At 45.9% G+C, this 21,819-nt stretch overlaps 1 protein-coding gene across 2 annotated transcripts in view; it reads left to right on the top strand.

Annotated features, from left to right (window-relative positions):
* Window positions 1-21,819, top strand: part of LOC113428736 (dehydrogenase/reductase SDR family member 13-like) — a 56,540-nt gene extending 34,721 nt beyond the window's left edge. For both annotated transcript variants that reach the window (XM_087955869.1, XM_087955859.1), the window contains exons 2-5: window positions 8,663-8,781; window positions 12,548-12,671; window positions 13,252-13,563; window positions 19,841-21,819. In XM_087955869.1, the coding sequence (XP_087811995.1) occupies window positions 8,764-8,781; window positions 12,548-12,671; window positions 13,252-13,563; window positions 19,841-20,100 (714 nt within the window). In that variant the 5' untranslated portion in view covers window positions 8,663-8,763 and the 3' untranslated portion in view covers window positions 20,101-21,819. The remainder of the gene's footprint in view (window positions 1-8,662; window positions 8,782-12,547; window positions 12,672-13,251; window positions 13,564-19,840) is intronic.

The following is a 21,819-nucleotide window of genomic DNA, read 5'->3' as shown; positions in this document are numbered from 1 at the left end:
GAACAATCAAAGAATCAAAGATCAAAAAATGGACCTTTGCTCTCATATCAGCCACAATTCCTGCCAAGTTCTTTGGTACAGGAGGCGGCTGCAAACCGGCTTTTCGGGCTTCCCGGGGCTCCTTTTCCGTGGGGTCCGGGGTCACTTCTCTTAGTCCCCGGCTTCAGCTTTGGCTGCCCCACGGGCTGTAGTCGTCCTTCCCCCCCAGGCTGGAGAGAAGCTTCTCGCATTGGAGCCATTTATTGTTTAACTTGTGAAGTGGGAAACAAGCAAGTCCCTTCCCATTAAAAGGCCAACATCCAATGAGGGAGCAAAGGATTTGAGAAACAAACCACTGGCTTAACAAACTGGTTTTTGGTTTCCCAGACCCTGGTCTGCATTTCCTACACGAAGGGCTGCTAGCGAGGGATGGAGTGGACCTCACAAGCACTGGAAAGAATATATTCGAAAAATAACCGGCTCGTATTGCCAGAAGGGCTTTACACTAAAATTGGGAGGGGACAGGAAGCAATCTTCACCCCACTTTAGAAGCTGGTACCAAGCAAAAACTACTAGGCAACCCATCCTATAAGGAAGTGGGGGAGTAAAGAGGAAGAAGAAAAGCTCAGGTGCAAAGTGCAGGAAGCCTTCCCGGGGGTCAGCCAAAGAGGCCCCTAACGGTCAAAGTTTAGGGAACAAACAGGGTGAAATTGAAATACGAGTGCCAGAGGGCAAGGATGATACAGTCGCCATTAGAGAAACTTGGTGGGGTGAAACTCATGATTGGAATCTACTGATAAAAGGATGCAAACTATTCAAAAGGAACAGGTCTAAGAAAAGAGGAGATGGAATTACAGGTTAGAAGTCACTTCCTCTCCACAGAGATGCACAAACCAAGGGTGAAAACCTCCTAGGATCCATAGGGGTCAACACAAAAGGAAAAAAAAATAAGAATGACATGGCTATAGGCGTATACTACAGGGCAGCCAGCCAAGCAGAAGAAACAGACGAACTCTTTGCTAGTCAGATAACCAGCGTATCTAAGAAAGACAGAACAGAGTATTAATGTTTGGCTATCCTGGCATCGACTGGGAGACAAATTCTGCAACCAATGGGAGATCGAACAGATTCCCAACCAGCTGACAACTCCATCACACAAAAGCTAGAGGAGGCAACTAGAGGGACAGCTAGACTGGTCCTTATCTTAGCAATAGAGAAGAAGTGGTAGAGGGGATTGAAGTTGCAGGAACTTTAGGGGAGAGTGACCATGTCATATTGGAATTCAATATAAAGCAGACAGAAGCAACAGAACATAATCACACCAGCGTTTTTTTGTTTTTGTTTTAAATTTTAAAGGAGCTGATTTTAACAAACTCAGAGAGAAAGGATTCCATGGATGAAATCTTAAAGGGAGGGAAAGCAATTCAAAGCCTGGGAAACACTGAAAAATATTATCATAAAAGCCCAGTCCAACACAATACCACTGAAAAAGAAAACCAAGGAAAAAACCCAACAAAGAACTGAGAGGGGGGGGAAGGACAAATACAAAAAATGAAAAGAGAGGGACACATAACTAAGGTAGAATACCAACAAATAGCCCAAACCTGCAAAGATAAGTTAGGAAAGCTTTGGATGAATTAAAACTTGCAACAGATGTCAAAAACAATTTTTAAAAACTTAAAAAAAAAAACAAGAAAAAAGGCAATCAGTCCAAGAAATAATGGGCAGTAGAAAGAAATCATAACTGCTTAATTCATCCTTCACATCTGTTTTCATCGAAAAACAACACTATTCACCTTAGCAGAAACAGAAGTATAAATGACAGGTTAGGAATGCAAATGACAATATGCAAAAATAAAGTAAGAGAACACCCGTCGGCTCTAGATGGATTCAAATCACTGGGTCCTGACAGACTACATATCAGAATGATGAAGGAATTGGCAGGTATGATCTCAGAACCCTTGAAGCATACCTTGCAACGTTCTTGGACCCAAGGGAACAACCAGAGGACTGGAAAAGAGCCGATTTGGTTCCCAACTTCAAAAAAGGAAGGGGGAAAAAAAAAAGAAAACAGATCCAGGAAATGACAAGCCAATCAGCCTGACCCCAATACCTAGGAAGGTCTTGGAAAAGATCATTAACAAATCTGTTAACACCTAAAAGCAAACAGGCTCATAACCCAAAGCCAACATGGGCTCATTAAAAAACAGATCACGCCAAACGAATCTTATTTCATTCTTATTTCATTCAAATTAGCAGGTCAGAAAAATGCTGTGGACTTCATATTCTTAGACTTCAGCAAGGCATTTGACAAAGTAGACCACAACTTACTTCTTGGCAAGCTAGAAAATTTGGGGATAGACATGGGTGGGATTCTACCGGTTTGGGTTGGTTCGAGCGAACCAGATGTTAAACTTATATCCAGTTTGGCGAACCAGTAGTTCTGAAGAACAGCTGGCCCCATCCACCCCGACCCTCCCAGGAGTCTCCACGAGGCTCATCTGGCTCCCAGGTTAGCTGGGAGCAAAAACGGGGCAGGGGTGGGGTGGTGCTGGACGCCCCCCCACACACACTCCCCGTTTTTGCTCCCAGGAGGCTCCAGGGAGGCTTGCTAGGAGCCATTTGGGGCCTCCCTGCAGCCCCCTGGGAGCATCCAGCCATCAAGTATGCCTGGATTCAGTGTTGTGCCAAAAGAACATTTGGTGCTAATACAGTATTGATTGTTCTAGGTAAACAAAACTTTGCAATCTCCTCAAACTGTTGGAGCCAATCTTCTTTATTCTATATCCTCCTCTTCAAAACTAATAAGCTGCTCTGCTTTTTCACACCAAGCTTAGTGTCGTAAGTTCGGTGTTGATTTTGCAGAGAACGGCTTACCTTTAGGTCTCATTCATTTGCGCAATTTCAGAGCCCACATTACACAATTTCCAAAGTGTAATTCAGGCTATTCAGCCGTTTGCCAAGCTGCTGCTTCAGGACTTCCATTGCTGTCACAACCTTTATGGAGTGGCCCTGTGGGCAGGTCTAAACTCCAATGGCCTTTTTAATTTGACAAGCAAAAAAGCAGAGTTCATATTTCTCACAAATATTTCCCCTCTTCCACTTTGGTGGTTCGATATTTAACATAGAAAATGATGTGCTGTGTTACTAGTTTGCAGACTTGTTGTTGGAAGGCAACTCTTTAATTTGAAGATGGTGGTAAATTCTTGGTAATAAAATAGCAAGTGGAAGGACTCACTTCTCCTTGCCACTTGCTTTGTTTCCAATCTCCTTTTCTTGACTTGGTCTTCATAAAAAGTAGCTTTGGAATTGAAGCCGTATGCGTTAAAATAAAATTCTTTCTGTTTAAGTACAAGTATGCAAAAAGTTTCAAGGTTAATCCAAGATGTTTAATGGCTTTAAATATCTGGGTGTTGTACTAAGGTTTAAGCCAGAGGTCTTCAAACTTGGCAACTTTAAGACTTGTGGACTTCAACTCCCAGAATTCTATGCTGGCTGGAGAATTCAGATTACAGATAATCAGAGTTGGAAGGGACCTTGTAGGTCATCTAGTCCAACCCCCCACCCAAGCGGGAGACTCTACACCATTCCTGACAAATGGCAGTCCAATCTCTTCTTGAAAGTCTCCAGTGATGGCGCTCCCACAATTTCTGAGGGCAAGCTATTGCATTGGTTGATTGTTCTCACTGTCAGAAAGTTTCTCCTTGTTTCCAGGTTAAACCTCTCCTTGTTCAGTTTCCATCCTTTATTCCTTGTCTGGCCTTCGGGTGCCTTGGAAAATAGCTTGACCCCCTTCCTCCTCTCTGTGGCAGACCCTCAAAGATTGGAAGATGCTCTCCTGTCTCCCCTGGTCCTTCTCTTCACTAGACTAGCCAGGCCCAGTTCCTGCAACCGTCCATTGTATGTTTGAGCCTCCAGTCCCCTCATCCTCCTGGTTGCTCTTCTCTGCACTTTTTCTAGAGCCTCAACATCTTTTCTATAGTGTGGTGACCAAAACTGGATGCACTACTTTAGGTGTGGCCTTACTAAGGCTTTGTAGAGTGGGATTAGTCCCTCCCTTGATCTTGATTGTTTCCCTCTGTTAATGCAGCTTAGGATTGCATTGGCTTTTTTGGCTGCTGCTGCTGCACATGGCTGGCTCCTATTTAGCTGGTTGTCCACTAAGACTCCGAGATCCCCCTCCCAGTTCCTGCTATTGAGCCTGGTTTCATCCAGTCTATATGTGTACTTTTGGTTTTCCTTGCCTAAGTGTAGGACTTTACTTTTCTCTATATTGAATTTCATTTTATTAGATATGGCCCAGGGTTCTAGTCTGTCAAGATCCCTCTGGATCTTGAGCTTATCTTCTTGGGTGTTGGCTATTCCCGCCAGCTTAATATCATCTGCAAATTTGGTAAGTTCCCCTTCTATTCCCTCATCTAAGTTGTTAATGAAGATATTGAAGAGTCCTGGCTCTAAGACAGACCCTTGTGGCACCCCACTGCTTACTTCCCTCCATGTAGACTTAGACCCATTAAGGACTACTCGTTGAGTACGGTTTGCCAGCCAGTTACGAGTCCATCTAGTGGTGGAGCTATCTATTCCACTTTTTTCTAGCTTACTAAGAAGCAGGTTGTGGTCTACTTTTCGAATGCCTTGCTGAAATCTAAATATATTATGTCCACAGTATTTTGCTGGTTCACTAATTTAGTCACTGTGTTGAAGAATGAAATAAGATTGGTTTGGCATGAGTTGAAGTCCACAGGTCTTAAAGTTGCCACGTTTTGGGGACCCCTGGTTTAAGTAGAAAGAGGTTCCAGCTGAAAATATACCATGAATAGCATAGACATGCATGGTAGCTCTCCTTTCTTTCCTTCCTTCCTTCCTTCCTTCCTTCCTTCCTTCCTTCCTTCCTTCCTTCCTTCCTTCCTTCCTGCCTTCCTGCCTTCCTGCCTTCCTCTTAAAAGGAAGAAGAAAAAGAGGGAGGGATGCGAGTAAGAAAGAGGGAAGGGAAAGGAAAGCAAATCCAGTTTTAAAGCTTCTTTTAACTGTACAGTCAAATCACTTGAAAGGTTAACATCCCCTTTTTTCTGGGCTTTGGTGACCATTGGGGCAGCCAGTTGCCTTGTAGGAACAATAGGACGGATCATTTCTGGGCAGACACTGTTATATTGGGGCAACCTAGATAAAGCATCTGCCGTAAAATTCTTCCCCCCCGGGAGATACTTCAATGAAAAATTAAACTGCTTAAAGTACTGCACCCAGCGGACTTGCTTAGGAGACAGTTTTCAGCCTCTTAAGTTTTTATGATCCGTCCACACCTCAAAGGGGTGTTTTGCCCCTTCGAGAAAATGCCTGCAAGTTAATAATGCCCATCGGACAGCTAACACTTCTTTTTCCCAAATAGCCCATCTTCTTTCCGTCTCAGTTAGTTTATGGGAGGTGTGAGCACAAGGTTGCAAAGTTCCAGTCTCATTTGCTTGAAGTTGCACCGCCCCCCGCCCCCCCCCCACCGCCACGTCACTCGTATTGGCCTGGATCACAAAAGGGGCGTCCACCTCTGCATGCTTTAGCACTGGTTCAGGTGCAAAGAGTCATTTTAGCTTTTCAAAAGCATCCTGGCATTCCGTGGACCATTGCAAGGGTTGACTGGGCTTTGGATTCAATTCTTCCATAGTCTTTAAAAGGTTTGTAATAGGTAATGCAAACTTTGCAAACGCTGGGATAAATTGGCAGTAAAAATTAGCAAATTCCAGGAAACTCTGCAATTGTTTTCTGGTGCGAGGGGAGGCCATTCCAAAATGGCCCAGACTTTTTCCAGGTCCATCTCTACTGTGATATGCAGTAACCCAAATAGTCAATTTTCTCTTGGTGAAATTCACACTTGGACAATTTTGCGTACAGTTCAGCCGCTTGAAGTTTTTTCAAAACTGACCGCACTAATTTCACATGCTCCTCAAAAGTCTCTGTACAGATAAGGATGTCGCCAAGGTAAAACAACACCCCCTTGTATACATGTTTATGCAGCACCTCATTTATCAGCTGCATGAACAGGGGCCTCTTGCAGGTCAAACGGGAGAACATTAAATTGAAAACACCCCAAAGGGCAATTGAATGCAGTTTTTCATTCATTTCCCTCCTTAATTCAAATTCAGTAGTACGCTTCTCTCAAATCAAGTGTAGTGAAAATTTTTCGCTTGGCAAGGTGAGCCAACGTGTCTTAATTAAGCGAAATGGGTTCACGTTTTTCTACGCAAATTCCGTTAAGGTTACGGTAGTCAACACATAAGCGAAGAGCCATCTTTCTTTTCTCGGAACAACACTGGGGCCGCCACTCGAGACCTAGCAGGTTAGATGAAACCTCGCTCAAGGTTCTTATCGATAAATCACAATTCCTCCAACTCTCACGGTGCCATTGAATACAGTTTAGGCTTACGGAGCTTCATGAATTCTATTCTGTTCTATTCGATTCCATTTTATATTCAATTCTATTTTCTATTCTATTCTATTTTCCATTCTATTCACTTTCTCCATTCTCTTCTTATTCTTATTATAGGCATTTAAGCCTGGAGATGCCTCACTGTATAGTGTGGCTAGAGCAAATTTGAAGCGTGGTATTAAACAAGCCAAGGCTGCATACAAGAGAAAGATAGAAGACTGGTTATCTAATAATAACCTGAGACAAGCTTGGCAGGGGATTCAGCAGCTAACTAATTTTAAAGCACAAAAGGCTAGTATGGGTGGAGAACATGAGTTGGTAGAGGAATTAAACACCTTTTATGCCCGGTTTGAGATGAACCAACTGGAAGTGGAGTTACCATCACCACTACCATTGTGGACCGAGCATTGTGCTCCTCTTGTTGTGAAGGAGCACGATGTTAGGTGTATAATGAAAGCGGTAAACTCTAGAAAAGCTGCAGGACCTGATAACATTCCTGGTTGTGTAGTAAAAGAATGTGCGGATCAGTTAGCTGGGGGTGTGGACTGAGATTTCCAATCGTTCTTTGCTACAGTCTCTTGTCCCAACTTGTCTAAAGGCTTCTATTATTGTTCCAGTACCTAAGAAGTCACCTGCAAATGCTTTAAATGACTTCAGGCCGGTGGCCTTGACTTCTGTGATAATGAAGTGCTTCGAGCAGTTACTTCGGAAATATATTATTTCTTGCCTTCCTGCTACCTTTGACAATTATCAGTTTGCCTATAGAACAAACAGATCTACTGAGGATGCTGTCAATATTGTTCTTCATACTGCCCTATCTCACTTGGAGAAAAAAGGAACGTATGTCAGAATATTATTTGTTGATTTTAGTTCTGCTTTCAACACAATATTACCCCACAGATTGATGTCTAAGCTTAAAGATCTGAAGCCACCGGACTCCATATGTTGGTGGATTCTGAATTTTTTATCACATCGTTCACAAAGGGTTAGGATGAATGAACATATCTCTTCTGCGAAGATCCTCAATACTGGCACTCCTCAGGGCTGTGTATTGAGTCCACTTTTATTCACTATTTATACGTCTGATTGCACCTCCATTCATCTGAGTAATAAGATCATTAAGTTTGCAGATGATACAACTTTGGTGGGGCTCATTTCTGATAATGATGAGTCTGCGTACAGGGATGAGGTTCATCAATTGTCCCTCTGGTGCAAAGTAAACAATCTTATTTTTAATATAAATAAGACGAAGGAATTCATAGTGGATTACAGGAAGAGCAGTTCGGACATTCAGCCGTTGTACATCGATGGTGTTTTGGTAGAACAGGTGGCAGAATGTAAGTTTCTAGGTATCACCCTGAAACAGGATCTAACATGGGGGGCAAATACTTTAGCCCTAGAAAAAAAGGCTCATCAACGATTGTATTTTTAAGACTTTTAAGATCACAACAACTGCCAGAGAGTCTGTTGGTTGCCTTTATCGAAGCTCTATAGAGGAGCATTTTATCCTATTGCCTCTGTGTGTGGTTTAGGAGTTGTACAGAGGCGGAGAAAAGGGCACTCCAAAGAGTGATAAAAAGGGCACAAAAGATCAGCGGATGTCCTCTTCCCTCATTGGAGGATTTGTACAACATGGGATGTAGAAGGAAGATACAAAAGATCTTGAGAGACCCTCCGCATCCAGGCCACCCGATGTTTGAGATCCTACCATCAGGAAGACGATATAGAGTGCTGAAAGCCAGGACAAGTAGAGTTCAACATAGCTTTTACCCAAGTGCTGTGATCAGGTTAAATGCAGAGTTATGAATCTGGTGGTCTTAACATATATATATCCTGGTTGTACAGTTTTTAATTGTTATTTGTTTTAATTTGTTTTATATTGTTATTTGTATATGTCTTTTGGTGTTGTTTAGTTGTATGTTGCGAAAGAGCACCTTATTTCGTTGTTCTCAGGTTCCTGAGCACAATGACAATAAATTTATCTTTTATCTTTATCTTTATTCCTTTCTGTTCTCTATTCTATTCTATTCTGGCTTGTGTGGGAATTAATCAGAGCCGGTTTTGCTTTCATTCCGTGATGTACTCAATAAAGTTTTGCATTAAGAGATTGGATTGTCTCGACAACACTTGCTTGGTTGGATTCATCAGTCGGAACTTTGAACAGCGACACCACAAAAACTGCAGGCACACAAATGCAGACCCAGCTCCTGGGTCCCCATCGATGGCTGGACGATATCAGTGAATCTTTTCTCTGGCTTTTCCTAGGTGGAAATGCAGGGATCGGGGAGGCCACAGCAGTGGATCTGGCCCGGAGAGGTGCCCGTGTCATTCTGGCATGCCGCGACAAAGCGAGAGGAGAATCGGCCATGTACAACATCCGACGGGTAAAAGCCTGCTGTGTGGTTCTCTCCTTCCCTTTTTTCAATATCCAAACCATTCTAATGTGCTCCAGTCGCATCGCAGGGGTGTCAATCTCAAGGCCCACGGCTAGATCCAGCCCGCATCTCAGGGGTGGGATGTAAATATTTTTACTACGAGTTCTGTGGGCATGGCTAGGTGGGTGTGGCCATGTGACTGGGTGGGCGTGGCTTTTTTTGCAACAACCCCCCTGTGCTCTGGATTTTTTTGCCTTCTGGACCTCAGGGAAGCCTTCTGAGAGGCAGTTTTTGCTCCCAGGAGGCTTCCCTGAGGCCCAGGAGGCAAAAATGGAGCATCAAGGGGCCATGCAGCACACACACAGCGCCCCACTTTTGCCTCCTGGGCCTCAGGGAAGCCTCCTGGCAAAAGCAGTGAGACAGCGAGGGGGATCCCAGCACAGCTGATCATCAGAACAGCTGGTTGTCCTCTCCTTCCTTCTTCCTCTCCTTCCTTCCTTCCTCCTCTTCTCCTTCCTTCCTTCCTTCCTCCTGGGTGGAGCAGTAAGACAACGAGGGGGATCCTGGAACAGCTGATCATCAGAACAGCTGGTTGTCCTTCCTTCCTCCTCTCCTTCCTTCCTCCTCCTCTCCTTCCTTCCATCTTTCCTTCCTCCTCGCCGGAGCAGCAAAACAGCGAGGGGATCCCAGAACAGCTGCTCATCAGAACAACTGGTCGTCCTCTCCTTTCTTCCTTCTTTTCTTCCTTCCTCCTCCTCTCCTTCCTTCCTTCCTTCCTCCTGGGCGAAGCAGTAAAACAGGGGATCCCGGAACAGCTGATCATCAGAACAGCTGGTCGTCTTTCCTTCCTTCCTCCTCTCCTTCCTTCCTTTCTCCTCCTCTCCTTCCTTCCATCTTTCCTTCCTCCTCGCCGGAGCAGCAAAACAGCGAGGGGGATCCCAGAACAGCTGATTATCAGAACAGCTGGTCGTCTTCTCCTTCCTTCCTCCTTCCTTCTTTTCTTCCTTCCTCCTCCTCTCCTTCCTTATTTCCTTCCTTCTGGGTGAAGCAGCAAGACAGCGAGGGGGATCCCGGCACAGCTGATCGTCAGAACAGCTGATCGTCCTCTCCTTCCTCCTCTCCTTCCTTCCTTCTTTTCTTCCTTCCTCCTCCTCTCCTTCCTTATTTCCTTCCTTCTGGGTGAAGCAGCAAGACAGCGAGGGGGATCCCGGCACAGCTGATTGTTGGGAGGAAAAAAGAAAGAAAGAAATACTGGATCAGCCGAACCGGTAGCTGTTTCTTTTACTACCGGTTCAGCCAAACGGTAACATTTTTTGCTGTTGGTTTGCCTGAACCAGGCCAAACCATAGAATACCACCACTGCCACAGAGTGTTTAGATCTGGCCCACAGGGCCACCACCCTGGAAACAGCAAAGGACTGGCTCTCAGTGCCTCTACCAGCAAAAACAGAGCTCGGGAAGGGTCTGTGAGAGGGAGATCTTGGAGTCTTAGTGGACAACCAGCTATATAGGAGCCAGCCGTGTGCAGCAGCCGCCAAAAAAGCAAACACAATCTTAAGTTGCATCAACAGAGGGATACAATCGAGGTCAAGGGAGGCACTAATACCGCTCTATGAAGCCTGAGTAAGGCCACAGCTAGAGTCCTGCATTCAGTTTTGGTCACCACACTATAAAAAAGAGGTTGAGACTCAAAAAAGTGCAGAGAAGAGCAACCAGGATGATTGGGGGACTGGAGGCTAAAACATACAGTGAATGGTTGCAGGAACTGGGCCTGGCTAGTCTAGTCTGTTTCTCTGTCTATCTATCATCTATCTATCATCTATCTATCATCTATCTATCTATCTATCTATCTATCTATCTATCTATCTATCTATCTATCTATCTATCTATCTATCTATCTATCTATCTATCTATCTATCTATCTATCATCTATCTATCTCTGTGTGCCTGCCCCATCTATCTATCCATCTATAGTGGGGACTGGAGGCTAAAACACACAATGAACGGTTGCAGGAACTGGGCCTGGCTAGTCTAGGGAAGAGAAGGACCAGGGGAGACAGGAGAGCAGCCTTCCAATATTGGAGGGGCTGCCCCAGAGAGAAGGAAGGGGTCAAGCTATTTTCCAAGGCACCTGAAGGCCAGACAAGGAACAATGGATGGAAATTAAGCAAGGAGAGAAGCAACCTAGAAATAAGGAGAAATTTTCTGACAGGGAGAACAATCAACCCATGGAACAGAAGTTGCCTTTGGAAGTTGTGGGAGCGCCATCCCTTGAGACTTCCAAGAAGAGACTGGACGGCCATCTGCCAGAAATGGTGTAGGGTCTCCCGCTTGGGCGGGAGGTGGGACTAGATGACCTACAAGGTCCCTTCCAACTCTGATTATCTGTTATCTGGTGCTTTGGAGAATAGGTTGACCCCCTCTTCTTTGGGGCAGCCCCTCAATGAAGCAAATCACTGGAGTTGTTAAGCAAATCATGCGGTGGTTAAATGAATTCCTTTTCCCCCAATTGACTCTGCTTTGCTCTTGGGACAATGGTGATGACATGAACCAGAGCTGCCACGCGACCATTGGAAATAACACTGGTTGCCAAGCGCCCAAATTCTGATCGCATGACCTTGGGGATCCTGCAATGGTCAAAAGGGTGAGGACCAGCCATCAATCACTTCTTTTCGGGGGCTTTGTAATTTTGAATGGTTGTAAGTCGAGGACCTGCGTGTCTTGTTTTATTATGCACCACCCAGAGAGATTGCTACCATGTTTCCCCAAAAATAAGACCTATATTATAATAGAGAGTATCTTAACTTCCTGCACACCTGTGTAGGGTTTGCCAGTTGCACAGGGGCAGATAGGAAAGCACTCCAGAAGGTTAAGGTCATTGCCCCTCAGAGGATCATGGGTTGCCCTCTCCACTCTTTGGAAGAGCTTCATAGCTCCCGCTGCCTTAAAGAAGTTCAAAACATCCTCAAAGATCCATCTCATCCTGCGCACCCCCTTTTTTTGAACTATTACCATCTGGCAGACGGTACAGGACAATAATAAAAACAAGCACAAACAGGCTGAAAAACAGCTTCCATCCCAGGCCAGGACCTCTGTTGAATTCTGCTGTATGGTGCAGTGTTGGTGCGGTGTCAGGGGTTTTCGGTTCAATGTGTGAAGGGTGAAGAGTGTGTGTTTGTGTTTATTTTCATGGTCATGATGTGCACTGAAGATGGTGTTTGATTGCGTTGTACGAGGTGCAATGACAATAAAGTAAACTAAACTACTCCAAAAGTAAGACCTAGCTTGATTTTTACACATGTGCCCAATATAAGTCCTATTTCCCCCCCCAAAAAAAATAAGGCCTAATTAAGACCCCGCCCACTCCAGGGTGCACAGGTGGAGCTGTCCTACTCCTTACCTTCAGACAGTTGCAGCCAGGCCTTGTACACCTCAGCCCATTTCTTCTGCAGCCGGCAGGGATCAATCCAGACCTCTGTTATTGTCTGCAGAGGCCTTCAGGGAGGCCTTGCTGGACAGAGAGGTTCCTGAAAAGGGGGGAAAAGGAGGGAAAAGGAGGGTGGGGGTAACACACGCAAGTGAGGTGAGTCAGTGGACGACAGCCACCCCCTGAAAATAAGACCTGGTGCCTTTTTTTTGGTGGCAAAAAATATAAGACAGGGTTTTATTTGGGGGGAATCATGGTAGGAGGTGAGCAGACCTACATAGAAGGTGAGATTAGCCTCTGAAGCCACACCGGATCCCGAAGCTCACGATTCCTCCCGCTGCTTTTCCAGGAAAGTGGGAACTCGGAGGTGATCCTGATGATCCTGGATCTGGCCAGCCTGAACTCCGTGCGAGCTTTTGCGCAGACCTTCTTAGCCTCGGAGCCCCGCCTGGACATCCTCATCAACAACGCAGGTGGGGGCAGAGCAGACCCTCCCCAGGGTCTCCGGAGTGGGAAGGAAGGGGGGAATATTGAGGGGGAATTGTCTGGGATTTCTCTAACCCTGTGAGATGGGTTGGTCTGAGAGGGAGAGAGGGAGATTGGCTCAAAGTCAGCTTTCCTGTCTAAGGTGAAATTTGAACTCATGGCCTTCCGTTTTCTAGGCTTAAGCACTAGATCAACCTCAATGCTTTACAGATAGTCCTTGACTTATGACTGTGATGGGGCCTGCCCATTATGGTTGTATGGCATGACGGTTATAATGCAGGTCATCCCTGTGACCCCCTATGACTTCAAGATCTTTGTTGCGGCGGTCGTTAAGCGAACCGTGTGATCACAACAGAGTGTTATTGCTGAAGAAACTTTGTTTTTTGACAAAACTGTCGTAAAGCATGTGACTGCGGGGCACGTTGCCTAGTGCCTAAAATGTGGTCATGGGACCACAGGGGGAAACTGAGTGGTAGATACCTTTTGGGTGTCTGTTGTAACCTTGAACGATCGCAATGACCCGTCGTAAGCCAAGGACTATCTGTAATCAGCTTACTTTTCTGGCAGGAGTCCTTAAGGTTGGCCAAACCGCTGATGGCTTTGACCTGGCCTTCCAGGTCAACCACTTGGGCCACTTCCTGCTGACCCACCTGCTCCTGGACCGGCTGAAGCGCTGCACCCCGAGCCGGATCGTAATTCTGACCTCGATAGCCCACATCTCTGGGAAGATGGACTTTCGGACCATCCACAAACCGGGGAAGGGGATGCAGAATGTTTTATCTTCATACAGCAACAGCAAACTAGCCAACATTCTCCACGCCAGAGAGTTGGCCAAGCGGTTGGAAGGAACCAACGTCACCTGCTACGCGGTTCATCCAGGTGAGTGGAAGTCCGGCTCCAAGGCCCCCCAGATGGAGCCTCCCCCGGTCTGTCTGGGGCTCCGCCAGGCATTTCTCTCCCACTGGGGGCTCCCTCGACCCCCTCTATGGAGCTCAGCTGGGGAGGGAGACATCTCCCACCCTCCCAGGTCCAGAAAGGCCCTTGGAGATCATCTAGTCCAGTGGTCACCAACCAGTGGGCCAGGGACCACTGGTGGTTCGTGAGAAATTTTTGGGGATCCTCAGAGAAATATCCCCCCCAGCAATTAATCCAGGTGGTGCAGGAACACAAGGCTGTGCCGCCCACATGGCCCATGGGAACACAAGGCTTGTGTCACTTGCACTGCGGACAACACAAGGTAGAGAGAGGAGGGGAAAGGGCGGGGGGAACTTGCCCCACTCGCCCCATGCGCCTAGCCTGCCCACCAGGCTGCTCATTTCCACTTCTTTCTTCTTCTGCTTTTGGCTGCACGCAAGGAAAGCAGCCAAAGTCTTTCTTTCTCTCCCCCAAACTCTGTTAGAAATGAGTCTTTGGGACCCTGCAAGGCCTCCTGCCCCAAGAGGCTGCAGCGGCAAAGACTCATTTCTGGCGGAGTTTGGGGGAGAGAAAGAAAGACTTCTGCGGCTTCTGCTGCTTTCCTTGCATGAAGCCAAAAGTCTCTCTTTCTCTCTCTCTCCCCCTGAGAACGGAGCTGGAGACGGGATCCTGCGATCTCAAATAAAGAAGGAAGGATCGGTAGGAAAACGGGGTGGGGGATTTTCCTGCAGACTTTTTGGGGGGATTTTCCCAGGGTCTCCGGTCCGCGGGATTTAAAAGTATGACTTTGGGGGTCCCTGAGGTCCAAAAGGTTGGTGACCCCTGTTCTAGTCCAACTCCCTGCCTAAGACAGGAATGAGACTTTCCCCAGTCTCTTACTCGTCTTCTGCCGTTTCTGCTCCTTCCTTCCTTCCCTCCTCCTCCTCCTCCTGTGCCTCCCCTCCCTCCCCTTCACCTCCTTACTCTTACTCCTCCACCTCCCTCCCTCCTGCTCTTCTTCCTCCTGCCCTCCTTCTTTGGCCTTCCTCTCCTCTTCCCTCCCTTCTCTTCCTTTTGCTACCCATTTCCTCCTCTTCCCCTCCTCCTCCGTCCCTTTCTCCTTCTCCCCCACTCTGCCTCCCCTCCTATTCCTCCTTCCTTCGCTCCTTCCCCCCACCCCGCTCCTCTACTTTTCTGCTTCCTCCTCTTCTCTGCAAACCCTTCTAGCACTGATGTTGCTACCTAATTGAGTAATGAAACGCCTGCAAGAAACACGTTGCCCAAAGACTCGCCATGGTTCACGGTGGGAAACACGTATTGTGCGAATGGTGCATTTCTGATCTCTCCCCAAAACTCCGCTCCATCCCCGGCGTTTTCCCTCTGCCTTCGATTTCAAGAGTTGTTAACCCCAAAATGACTCGCTCCTCTTCCTGGTGGACACTTTGGTTGGTTTGGATCACGAAGCTGTTCATCCGAAATGGCAAAGCTGGCGCCCAGACCTCCATCTACTGCGCCACCGAGGAAGGCATCGAGAGGCTGAGTGGCCGGTATTTCGTGGACTGCCAGCCGAAGGTGCCCAGTCCCCTGGCCTGCGATGACCAGATGGCCACGAAGCTCTGGGAATTCAGCGAGAGGCTGCTGGGACGGAGCAGCTAAATATTTCCACTTGACATTTGGCCCGTTAATTTCTTTTGACCTGAAGGCAGGAAAAATCACATGGAAAAAGCACACTCAAAATCAAACGGGGCGAGGGGGATTCTAACGGTTTGGACCGGTTCGGGGCAAACTGGATGTTAAATTTGCATCTGGTTTGCTGAACCGATATTTCAACCAACCGGCTTGCCAAGCCCTCCCCTCCACTACCCTCCCCTCCCAGGAGTCTCCACATGGCCCATTTTTGATGGAAGTAAGTGCGGAGTCTCTGGGAGGGGGAGAAACGGGACTTCCGGAAGTCTGGAAATGCGCCTATTTCTGGCTTCCGGGGGGCCTCCAGAGCCTGGGGGAGGCTGTTTTCACCCCCCCAGAGGCCCACCGGAAGCCAGAAACAGGAAGTTCTGGTAGACCCACCGGGCAGCAAACCGGTTGCTGGGGTTTTTGAATCCCATCCCTGCTCAAAAGCACACAAAAGGCAAAATAGATAAATGGATGGATGGATGGATGGATGGATGGATGGATAGATTGAATGAATGAATGAATGAATGAATGAATGAATGAATGAATGAATGAATGAATTCTTTATTGGCCAAGTGTGATTGGACACACAAGGAATTTGTCTTGGTGTAAATGCTGTCAGTGTACATAAAAGAAAAGAGACATTCGTCAAGAGTCAAGAATCATCAGGTGCAACACTTAATAATAGTCATAGGATAGGATAGGATAGGATAGGATAGGATAGAACAGAACAGAATAGAATAGAAATTAGAATGAATTAGAATAGAATAGAATAGAATAGAATAGAATAGAATAGAATAGAATAGAATAGAATAGAATAGAATAGAATACTTTTATTGGCCAAGTGTGATTGGACCCACAAGGAATTTGTCTTGGTGCAAAGGCTCTCAGTGCACATAAAAGAAAAGAGACATTCGTCAAGAGTCAAGAATCATCAGGTGCAACACTTAATAATAGTCATAGGATAGGATAGGATAGGATAGGATAGGATAGAACAGAACAGAATAGAATAGAAATTAGAATGAATTAGAATAGAATAGAATAGAATAGAATAGAATAGAATAGAATAGAATAGAATAGAATAGAATAGAATAGAATAGAATAGAATACTTTTATTGGCCAAGTGTGATTGGACCCACAAGGAATTTGTCTTGGTGCAAATGCTCTCAGTGTACATAAAAGAAAAGAGACATTTGTCAAGAGTCAAGAATCATCAGGTGCAACACTTAATAATAGTCATAGGATAGGATAGGATAGGATAGGATAGGATAGGATAGAACAGAACAGAATAGAAATTAGAATAGAATAGAATTAGAATAGAATAGAATAGAATTAGATTAGAATAGAATAGAATAGAATAGAATAGAATAGAATAGAATAGAATAGAATAGAATAGAATAGAATAGAATAGTCTTTATTGACCAAGTGTGATTGGTCACACAAGGAATTTGTCTTGGTGCAAATGCTCTCAGTGTACATAAAAGAAAATATACCTTCGTCAAGAGTCAAGAATCATCAGGTACGACACTTAAGGATAGTCATAGGGTACAAATAAGCCATCAAATCATACCAGGAAACAGTCAATATAAATCATAAGGATACAAGCGACAAAGTTACAGTCATACAGTCACAAATGGGAGGGAATGGGTAAAAGGAAGATGGGAGGATTAATAGTAGTAGTAATGCAGATTTAGTAAATAGTTGGACAGTGTGGAGGGAATTATTTGTTTAGCAGAGTGATGGCGTTCGGTGAGGGGGGGAATCACATCAGATACCTGAACGATTAGCCCAGGGCTGAATATTCTCCCCATTGCTCTTCTGTCTATATACCAAGGACTGCATCTCAAAGGATCCCTCTGTTAAAATACTGAAGTTTGCCAATGATAGAGAGGTCATTCCACTATCTCATTCCAGACAGTGATGAATCTGCATATGAACAAAGGGACAATCGCTTAAATAGGAGCCAGCCCTGTGCTGCAGCGGCCAAAAAACCCAATGCAATCCTAGGCTGCATCAACAAAGGGATAGAATCAAGATCAGATGAAGTGTTAATACCACTTTATAAGGCCCTGGTAACGCCACACCTGGAATATTGCATGTAAAATATAATATAATAATATAATATAATATAATATATATATAATATAATAATAATATAATATAATATAATAATAATATAATATAATAATATAATATAATATAATATAATATAATATAATATAATAATATAATAAATAATATAATACAATATAATAATACAATATAATATGATATAATATGATAATATATAATATAATATAATATAATGTAATATAATATAATATAATATATGTAATGTAATGTAATAATATAATGTAATAATATAATATAATAATATAATATAATATAATATAATAAATATAATATAATAATGTAAAAAAGCCGTGGTAGTATTCAGCCGGTTCGCACCGGTTCAAGCGAACTGCTAGCGACGATTTGGTGTGGGTCGTCAAACCGGTAGTGATGACCGCCCTGACCCGGTCGCCGCTCGCTCGCTCACCCCACCCTCCTGACACTCGACCTGCCCAGTCACTCATCTCCGATGTGGCACACTGGGTCCTTGTGGCTTTCTAACCTGCCTTTCCCACGTGGTGCTTACGCCCCAGCTGAGCAGCTCTGATTTGCCTGCACACAGGTAAGCCTGCAAGCCATGTTAAGCCCCCTCTACCATTCCCAAATCTTGCCGGGGGGCACCGTTCCCGGAACTTGCCGCTCCCCACCGTTCCCAGACTCAACCGGCTGGTTTCCTTGACCAGCGTGGCCCCATCCCAGGCAGTGGTGCTGGCTGTGGCCTAGCTAGCTGCCTCCCCCTCCCACCGTCCCCGGGCTCGGCTGGCTGGCTAAGCTGCCACACGTCGCCCTCCGAGCTCTCCCTACCATGTGGCAGTTGCGGTGCAGCTTTCTGGGGGGTGGGGGGGAAGACGGATGTCCCGGGGCTGCCACCACCACCGTTCCCTTCCTTCCTTCCATCCCCCGGGATGCTTCGGGAGGGCGGGCAGATGTCCGGGGCTACCTCCTGCAAACAGCGCCGCTGCTGCCGCCGCCGCTCACTTCCTTCCTTTCGTCCCCCGGGAGAAGGAAGAAAGCACCGCCTGTGCAGCGCCGGGACGTCCGCCCTGCCCTCGCTTACTTTCTTCCTTTCGTCCCGCAGGAGGAGAAAGCGAGCGGCAGTGGGGGTGGCGGTGGGGGATGTCCCGGGGCTGCCTCCCGCAGCAGTGTCGCCGTTGCCATTACCGCTGCCGCCGCTGCCACCATGGTCTTTTCATGGTCTTTTCTCCACCCTGGTCTTTTCCCCCGGTCTTGTGAAAAGGGCTATTCCTCCCCATTTCTGGGCTGGGGTGAGGATAAGGGAGGGAAAGAGAAGTTCAAAAAAATAGCATTTTTTATTTTTTTTTTGCTGGAAGAGAAGCTGTTTGTATTTCGGAGCAAGTGAGGGTATCTGTGCAAGACCTTGAGTGGGGTGGGGTCCGTGATGCTCTCTGAGCTTGGGGGGTTTCCTTGCAGACATTTCATGACCCAACTAGGTAACATCATCAGTGCTGGGAGGGAGGGAGGGAGGAGGAGGACTGTGTGGTCCTGGATACTCTCTGATTTTGGGGGGTTTTCTTGGTGATTTCCTTGGCAGACCTTTCATGACCCAACTAGGTAACGTCATCAGTGTTGTAGGGTGTGGGATTTGGGAAGAAGAGAGAGGAGGGAGAGAGGAGGAGGAGGAGGAGGAGGAGGAGGAGGACTGTGGGGTCCTTGTTGCTCTCTGAGCTGGGTGGTTTCCTTGCAGACCTTTCATGACCCAACTAGGGAACGTCATCAGTGCTAGAAGGGAGGAGGAGGAGGAGGAGGAGGAGAGGAGACTGTGGGGTTCCTGCTGCTCGGCTGGGGGATTCTGGGAGTTTATGGCGGCTGCAGTGTCCCAGGATCATGTGGTCCCTTTTTGCGACCCTCTGATGAATAAAGTCAAGGGGGAAACCAGGTTCACGTAACTGGGTTAGTAACGTAACAACTGCAGTGATTCGCTTAACAATAGTGTTAAGAAAGGTCGTAAAATGGGGCAAAACTCACTTAACGGCTGTCTTGCTCAGCGATAGAAATTTTGGGTTGAGGACTTAGGACTAGCTATATTATTACTCACTGGGATGTATTAGCCACCCAGTTGTGCGTTGTCAAGTGTGCAACAGCACACACACACCAACACACACATATACGCACTATTTTAAACAACTCGGGGAACGAACAGACGATCGTTATGTAGTATTATCTATTTGAATTTATTAGCCACCTAACAAGTAGATTCAGGTGTGCAACAAGCAGATGCACACACAAACACACACATTCCCTTTGCACCATCGCGCACTCACTTCAGCATGGGGGTCTTCTGAAAAATATTTAGAAGTTGCCCCAAGGCTGCCAGATGGGCAATGAGTGTTGTGTGAAGGGTTCGTTTGCGATTTTCTCCTCCTCCTCCTCCTCCTCCTCCATCTGGGTCATTCTGGGAGGTGCTTCTTTCTGTCCTGGGCCATTCACACAACCAACTCTCCTTTTTTTTTGCTTTCAGGACTTGTTAGAACTGAAATTAATCGCTCCCTGCCAAGGTGGATAATTTGGTCCTTTCAGTTCATGAGGCTGTTCAGCCGAGATAGCAACATGGGCGCCCAGACCTCCATTTACTGCGCCACCGAGGAAGGCATCGAGAGGCTGAGTGGCCGGTATTTCGTGGACTGCCAGCCGAAGGTGCCCAGTCCCCTGGCCTGCGATGACCAGCTGGCCAAGAAGCTCTGGGAATTCAGCGAAAGGCTGCTGGGACTGACCACTTAAGGCGGGAAGAGTCAGAGGCAGAGTTTGAGGTAACCGAAATCCTGCGTCCGATTAACCTGGGATATCAAACTGCAGTGAATCTGGAAACTACCCAGAGGTTGTGGTGTGGCTGAGCCTTGAATTTCTGAGAAGTTTAAAAACTGGGAATTTGTGGTGGGATTTGTGGTGAGTTGCCCAGGATTGGGCATAATAATCTTTTAAATAAAAGAAACAAACTCCATCAAGTCCATCGAGCAATTAAAGGAAGATGGCGGCGGTAGTAGCGGCAGCGTGAGGAGCTCCGGCGGGCACGGGCAGCGCCAGGCGACAAGCTCTCTAATCCCTGCGGGTCCAGCCGGCAAGGTGGAAAAAGCCTAATGCCCGAGACTTGCCAGCACGCCAGAAAAGAGCTCCATTCCTCGGTAAGCGCTCCATTCAAAAGCGCTGAACGATCTGCGACTTGACCCATCCTTGCTAGAAGGTAAGGCGGTGGGGCTCGCCCGGACCGGGGGAGCTCTGCGATCATCCTTGCAGGGCGGTGAGACGGTGAGATTGATCCCATCCTTGCGAGCACCGGGAGCTGTGAGTCGGTGCCGCCCCTCCTTCCCTCTTCCCCAAATTGCTAATCCGGACTCTCCCCTCTTTAAAAGGACAGTAACTTAAGTTTTGTTATAACTGAACTCCTGTGAAGATTGGAAGCGATTTGATTTCCTGTGATTGAAGCAGAAGTATATTGAAGCCAGGAGCGAATGCTCGGTACAAATCTGAGTCTACATAGTAAAAAATATAAACTGTTCGAATTGCCAGTGCAAGACGATCTACGTGCCTCTTTCTCTTAAAGCAACAAAGTGTATTTAAATTAACTAGGAGGGGGCCAGAAATCCCATTCATCAAGGGAGAACAACACAAAAAGTGTCCTGTTGCCTCCCTGTGAATTGTTCTGTTTATCTCTGCGGAAGAAAGGGCCAGAGATCCCTCCCTTCAGCATCTTTGCATCTTTACTATCTCAAAAACTCAATCTACAAAACAAGACAGAGAGCGTAAACCCTTGCTCACTGATTGTTTTCAAGAGGAAAGAGGAAAACAGCTTGAGTAGGTTAAAACCTGTCTGACGCAAAGAAACTGCTGTTTCCTCCAGCCCAGGAAAAGAGGCCAGTTTATTAGGGGTTATAAACCTATTCTCAGATATCAGCAACAGCTAAGCAAAGCAATAACCCTTTACTTCCTGACTCTCAATACTACTTCGTTACTTTCACTATCTCAAAACTTATCACTTTCTACCTCGAAACCTACATCAAAGATTAGATAATGGTATCTCCAAATCAATTTCTTTAAAATAATTTTTATCAAATGATTTATTGATTTATTGTTTTATTGATTAGTATGATGGATTGTTTAGTGCATATAGTGTAATTACTGAATATCTGATTAGTAAAATCAGTGATTTAGTGAATCTAATTGACCAGTGTGTTTAGTAATTACTGTAATAAATTAGGCTGTTTGTTGCTTAGCAAAATTATTTGATTAGAGTGATTTGAATAACCAATTGATTGATTGATTTTTAGTAATAAGTAACCTTACTTTTGATTTGTTCTCTAACATATCAATTAACATTTATTAATTACCAACATTCATTAAGTAACTGTCTACCTATCTCATTAACTAGCTATTGTAATTGTTTAGTGTACTATTGCCATTGACCATGCCAGCCAAAAACTCCAAACTAAAACAAAAGAAAAA

Source organism: Notechis scutatus, chromosome 1 (genome assembly GCF_049901735.1).
Source record: "Notechis scutatus isolate UNSWTSFEM ecotype Mainland chromosome 1, rNotScu1.2, whole genome shotgun sequence".
Taxonomy (NCBI): Eukaryota; Metazoa; Chordata; class Lepidosauria; order Squamata; family Elapidae; genus Notechis; species Notechis scutatus.
The sequence above is the reverse complement of the archived record's forward strand: the minus strand, read 5'-3'. Positions and strand labels throughout refer to the sequence as shown.